Below are 6,618 nucleotides of genomic sequence, written 5' to 3'. Positions count from 1 at the left end.
AGATGTGATGTCACTCCTTTTAAGCAGGATGTAGATGTGATGTCACTCCTTTTAAGCAGGATGTAGATGTGATGTCACTCCTTTTAAGCAGGATGTAGATGTGATGTCACTCCTTTTAAGCAGGATGTAGATGTGATGTCACTCCTCTTAAGCAGGATGTAGATGTGATGTCACTCCTCTTAATAATACACTTTATGTATAATAGCACCTTTCATGACATGAATGCAGCTCAAAGTGCAGTTCATGTTCAACCTGAGCTCCTTCCAAATCACGGCAAGCTCTTTGTTGAACTTGTACATCAGATCCGTGCTCTTTGCCAGACCCAAGGGGTTGGCCTACATGAGGCTTTGTCCGTCCCCATTTCGTCCATACATGGGCAAAAAAGACCTCGTCTGTCCCCCTTCCGTCCATACATGGGCAGACAGCCTACATGAGGCTTTGTCTGTCCCCCTTTCGTCCATACATGGGCATAAAAGGGACACAGGCTGACAAGTCATGCGAGGTCCGGCTTAGCCGTGATGTAGTGCTCTGATCTTATAAAGTACTAGGAATTTATTCTGGGTCTGGCAGAACCAGGTCTCCTGGTCTTCTTCATTAAGACTTCAGTGCAGAGCGGAAATGGACACGTTTGAAGAAATGGACACGTCAGAGGACGACTGGTCTTGGTTCTATCTGGCCGAGTGTGGACTTTGGCACATGTTAACAGCATGCGCTGTGACATCTGCTCAGATTGAACAGTATTACAGCAGGAACCAGAATGGTTTCATGGAATTGGACACATACAGGCTGGACTTCTCAGTTATGAAACTGATCAACATAAAGACGGGGAAGCAGCAGCAAATCAAACGCTCCCTCCACTCTGACTTCAGGTTTATATGTGATAATAAAGCCTTGGAAACAATGAATAGTAATGTTCCCTATGAGCTCATCCAGCTAGACAGACAGACCTATGAGTTTGAACAAGTAGCCAGACTGTACAACAGGACAATGGTTCCCAGACATACCATCAAATCCATACAGAGGATTCAAAATATGGACTTATGGGAGTTGTTTTGCAGGAAGAAGACGCAGTTAAGGAAAACCAAGCCCGAGCTGCACATTGAAGAGCGAATGCTGTTTCATGGCACCAGTGGCAGCAACGTAGAGGTTATATGCATGTATAACTTTGACGTGCGCCTAGCGGGGAGTAAAACTGGCTCGCGTCTCGGCAAAGGGACATATTTTGCTAGAGACGCAATATATTCTAGCAAGTACTGCGATACGAACACACTGTACACCTCGTCGCAGCGTGGTGTGTCCTTTAGAGGCCCTACGATGTTCCTGGCCAGAGTGCTTGTAGGGGAATACACCCTGGGTCGTTCTCAGTACTGCAGACCACCTGAGGTCCAGAGACACGACAAAGGCATCCTGCAATTTTATGACAGCTGTGTGGATGACGTCGCAAACCCAAGTATGTATGTCATATTTGACAGCAATCAGATCTACCCAGAGTACCTGATTGAATTTGAATGTGGATGGTGAGAAAAGGAAGTGGGCCCCAAAAAAAAGGACAGGCGTATGTGTAGATCAAGCTCAGGTTGCGGGACGTTTTACACGTGAGCAAGCTGCAGCTGAGTATGATCGAGCGATTCTGCACCTTCAAAGACCATGCAGTTGTGTATGAAAAGCAGACAGCGCTTGATGTATCAACGAGGACTGAACGCAAAGACTGGGCCGTCTTTGCGCCATTGCCCCTGCTCATATTTGAGCAAGGGCAATGGGAAGAAACCCTGGACAGACAAACAGATAGTCAGAGATCCCAGCTTTGTAGATAGATGTGAATAATACGCGCACTTGTATTATTCACATCTATCTACAAAACTGGGATCTCTGACTATCTGTTTGTCTGTCAAGGGTTTATTCCCATTAGTGACATCATAGCGGTCGCCTGCAGATGACAGGACGCAACCATAGGAAGCAACGCACTAGTTTTGTAAATTAATAATCTCAGATCCGTTGTCCCTCCATATTTGGGCAAGAATGATGTCATCAACACGACGTATCAGAGATACACAGGGAAGCCGGACATTATTGGGCCCTGTCTTGTTTTGATCATAATATTATTCAATTAATTAAAGAAGAATTATATATCACTTAACCAAATCTATGGTAAACTAAAAAATGGAAAACATATCTCAACCAACTGATTGAATATAATGTCATCATGAAAAGTGTAATTGTCTCCAAAAGCCTATCGACTGACATAGTTTGCATAAGTAGTGAACCGCAATCTGTTTTGGGATAATCGTGGGATGTAGTCTCTTTCTACACAAGCAGAACAGTCTGGATTTGGTTTCACTGTCATGATGCATAAAAAGCCTTTATTAAAGAATAAATAAAAAAATCATCATCATTTGAACTTTACATTTTGAAGGGAGTTAGTCATTTGTCCGTCTCTGTCAGGGGAAAACCTCATATTTCCGAAACAGTTACTTTTCATGATTCTAATTAAAAGAGAACAAAAGTAGCAGATCTACAAGCTCAAGACGTGTTCCTTCGCGCCGCGTTTCGAGCTTGCGTATCTGCTGCTTTTGATGCTTTTGTGTGACACTGTATGACCAAGTAGGGCATTCATTTACGAAATAACATGAAAATATGGAGATAAGAGGTTTATGCCCGACAGCAATGTTGTGCAAATGTGTGTGCATTTTAACCACGGGGGGGTTTTCTGACAGTGACTGCAGTGTTTGAACCAGCTGCTCTCCTGTCAGTCTAAAATTAATCAGTCCCATCTATTGGCTGGCCAGCTCATCCAAGCACAACCTTTTTAGGGTATGTGGGGGGGTTGAAGTGTGTGTGTGTGTGTGTGTGTGTGTGTGTGTGTGTGTGTGTGTGTGTGTGTGTGTGTGTGTGTGTGTGTGTGTGTGTGTGTGTGTGTGTGTGTGTGTGTGTGTGTGTGTGTGTGTGTGTGAGAGAGAGAGAGCTCATTCTCGAGACCACTCTCTGGATGGGATCAAACTGAAGGGACCAAAGACCAGGTAATCTACTCGGTCTCTATCTATCTCTCTCTCTCTCTCTCTCTCTCTCTCTCTCTCTCTCTCTCTCTGAAACAGTACATAGCACACACACACTCACACACACACACACACACACACACACACACACACACACACACACACACACACACACACACACACACACACACACACACACACACACACACACACACTTAAAATTGCCTATCTTTCATTGCATTTGAGCTTGTATAGCCAGCATTAAGATGCATGGTGTCTGTTTGCACAGTTCTGCATACCTCGTGTTAAGTCTACTAAAAACGATAATCAGTCTCAGTAGTTTCATCCGTGCTCTATCATGTTCATAACTTGTATGTTCAGTAGAACTATCTGCCGGTGCAGTGATTTAATGCACTCACTGCGGTGCATTCTGCACACCGCCTCAGTGTACACAGTGGCTGAATGTAATGTCGAGTGTAAAGTGATATGTCTAGTTGACTGCCTATCCTATGTCTGCTTGTTATGGGTGCGTGTGTGTGTGTGTGTGTGTGTGTGTGTGTGTGTGTGTGTGTCCGTATGCACTGTGTTTTAACGTATAATAAAGATGTTGATAATCACCAATATAACCAATGCATTCCTCTGCATTTATGATCAACAGTAATTCATGATCACTACATGTGCATTACGTGAACAGCAGCTTAATTTAGGGGACATAATGTAGCTATAGAGACACAGAGCATGATTTAACCAGTCGATAATGGAATCTAGGTTGCACAGTAACAGAACGTCCAGTATTAGAAAGATGACTAGCAGATAAACATGGTTACCAGTTGAGATTGCGAAAGCCTTCTTTACTTTGTAAGTGACAACTAACATGCTCGGAGCGTGACATCAACCACTGAATGGATGCAGTCATACAAAGCACATCACTTAGGCCTACTTACAGTACTTACTTGATCCTCTTCGTCCCAAGTGGGACATAAGGATTTAATGATCTGCCTCCATTGGGACCTGTCTTGTGCTGCATGTTGTGCCTCGCCCCATGTAAAGTTCATCTCCATTAGCTCAGCTGTCACAGTTCGTCGCCAGGCTGTTTTGGGCCGACCTTTCTTCCTTTTCCCTGCTAGGAGTCCATCCTAAAGCGACCTTTGGGATACGATCCTGGGCCCATCACAAGCACATCATATCACAGTAACCTGAATAATCTTTTGCACGGCTCGTCCCACTAAGAAATCATGCTTGGAGTCACTTTTCCATTGGGTGGAACTGGCTCCACTTGATTCAACTATGCTCGCCTTTTTTCTGGTTTTCCATTGGACAAAAGTACCTGGTACTTTTTTTGGTGCTTCCTCCGACAAAGTTCCAAGCGAGCTGAGGCGATACTAGAAGCTGACCACTGTCACGATCATGACCTTTCTCCACATGGAAACAGTTATGACGATTCTGCAAAATAATTGCGATTATCTCAAATAATTGCGATTAGGCGATTATGTAATAACTGTGACAGGCCTACCTACTACTGATTGGTCAAAGAGAATGGACACTAGCTCCATTGCGTCATAATGGACTCACCTACAGTAGGCTATATTGCATTGACGGGGATGTTGTTGAAATAAAATGTTGTGTGTGTCCGTGCGTGTGTCCGTGCGTGCGTGTGTTCTCTCCACAGCCTCCATGTCGCTGTCTCAGATCACCCCCACGCTGTTCCTCAGCGGGGCCGAGGCTCCTCTCAACCAGGACCTGGTCTCCAAGAAGGGCATCACCCTCATCGTCAACGCCACGGTGAACCACGCGTGTCCGGTGTACCGGGGCGTGGAGTGCCTCCGCGTGCCCGTCTCCGACCTGCCCAGCGCGCGCCTCGGCGACCACTTTGACCGCGTGGCGGATCGGATCCACGGGAACCGGGACGGAGGGACGCTGGTGCACTGCGCTGCGGGCATGAGCCGCTCCCCTGCCCTGGTGATGGCCTACCTGATGCGCTACCGCGGGGTGACGCTGCGCCGAGCCCACTCCTGGGTGCAGGAGAGCCGGCCCCACGTCAGGCTGAACGCGGGCTTCTGGGACCAGCTGCTCCAGTACGAGAGGCGACTGTACGGGAAGAACACGGTCAAAGTGGCGGCGCCGGGAGAGCCGTTGACGAGTGGCGTCCTTCCCCCGCCACCCGGCACGCCGAGGATGGGCAGCAGGTCAGCGTTTACACAGCAACAGGTGCCCATGTCACCGTTACTGCCCCCCCGCTCCCCGTTTCTGGCCAGGTCACAGATGTTGACCCAAGCCAAGAGGACGAAAAGAGGGGCAAGGCACGGCAGTCTCAGATTTGGAATGATCTGAGGTTTACGGTTGTATGAAAAATTGTCGTTTGCTGTTTTATTGTTCTTCTTTTCATTGACTTCAGCTCAGCCTTTAACCAGCACCATCAGGCAATCAAGAAACCGCAGCACCTCCTCCAAGTTCCATCACCACGAATCCACTGGATCCAAAAAGATCCTCTCCAAGCAGTAAGATTTGACAACTAACCACCCACCATTATTCTCAATACCGGTGTTCCACGGAGGTGCGTACTCAGTCCATTTCTCTAGACTACCCAAAGAAAGGCCCGTTTAGCAATTGTTTTGTTCCCGAAGCCATACAAGCTTTAAATCAGTGACCTCCTCTTACAGTTACCACAAATCCAGTCTGAGGTGTGTAGAGTGTCAAGTGTTCTTGTAAATCATGTATTTTTGTGTAATTCTGTACAATTCTGTGTTGTCTTATGTGTTTGTTATGTAAGCATCACCACACTGTGGACAATAATTTCCTCCTTGAGGGCAAATAAACTATCTATTTATCGTATGATCTGACATTCATCATGTTGGTCATTTGGCCTAATTGATCTGAGAAAGCCAATTATGCCCGAGCAGCATGTAGCCTACAAATACATGACATGTCAGGTCTAACTGTCTTACAGCAGTGGTTCTCGAAGCTTTCATGGCAAGGAAGTATTTGGCCCGGACCCCCATCTGAAAATGTTTTGTGCCAGGGACCCCCTGAAGAGAAGTTTTGTGTTAAAATATATCAATATTTTTCAGAAGTTTTCAAAAATAGCAGCTGTACAAACGAAGTGACGTGCTTTGAGCTTGTAGATATGCTACTTTTGAATAGTCAACGTATAAATGGATAAAGTGATTAAAATGATTGTGATGCTATGTTAACTACTTTTGTTGGGGAGTACATGTAGGCTATAATGTGTAATGTGTTTTGTGCCTGGCTAAGAATTAAGTAGATGAGGATGATACTGTTGATGAAGATGTATAGACTGGGCCCACATGATAAATTATATAGAAACAAACTTGCAACACCCGACACAAGACTTGTTTAAGCTATGGATTTTAAATACGTCATTGTCTATTCATAGCCAGATCATAATACGTATGTCACAAAAACATTCACCGTTTTCCCATGAATGACTTACTTTAATCTTTTTTTTTAATTATTTGCACATGTTTACATTTTATTCATATTAAGACATTAATGAACATACCAGAAATGTGATTGATAAATGTTATTTTGAACATGCACAAAAATAAAATATTGTAAATGTTGGCTAAGCCTCCTAAACCTGCACTTTAAAATGCGCTACAATAAG

The 6,618-nt window shown here is 45.0% G+C and overlaps 2 protein-coding genes across 2 annotated transcripts; both read left to right on the top strand.

The window, feature by feature from the left end:
- Positions 1-618: 618 nt before the first annotated feature.
- Positions 619-1,521, top strand: LOC311044953 (protein mono-ADP-ribosyltransferase PARP11-like; the record flags this gene model as incomplete). The annotated part of the gene is made up of 1 exon (XM_084056763.1): positions 619-1,521. One exon carries the CDS (start codon positions 619-621, stop codon positions 1,519-1,521), a length of 903 nt encoding a protein of 300 aa, XP_083912889.1.
- Positions 1,522-2,912: 1,391 nt separating this feature from the next.
- On the top strand, positions 2,913-6,575 carry LOC311046285 (dual specificity protein phosphatase 18). Its single transcript, XM_084058505.1, has 2 exons — positions 2,913-3,017; positions 4,663-6,575. Exon 2 carries the CDS (start codon positions 4,668-4,670, stop codon positions 5,322-5,324), a length of 657 nt encoding a protein of 218 aa, XP_083914631.1. The 5' UTR covers positions 2,913-3,017; positions 4,663-4,667; the 3' UTR covers positions 5,325-6,575.
- Positions 6,576-6,618: the final 43 nt, after the last annotated feature.

This window comes from Gymnoscopelus microlampas (genome assembly GCF_963454915.1).
Source record: "Gymnoscopelus microlampas genome assembly, chromosome: 5".
Taxonomy (NCBI): domain Eukaryota; kingdom Metazoa; phylum Chordata; class Actinopteri; order Myctophiformes; family Myctophidae; genus Gymnoscopelus; species Gymnoscopelus microlampas.
This window is presented reverse-complemented; position numbering and strand designations above follow the sequence as displayed.

Bases quoted from the DNA above. Each gene is read 5' to 3' on its own strand.
- LOC311046285 (XM_084058505.1), top strand. From the start codon at position 4,668: ATGTCGCTGTCTCAGATCACCCCCACGCTGTTCCTCAGCGGGGCCGAG.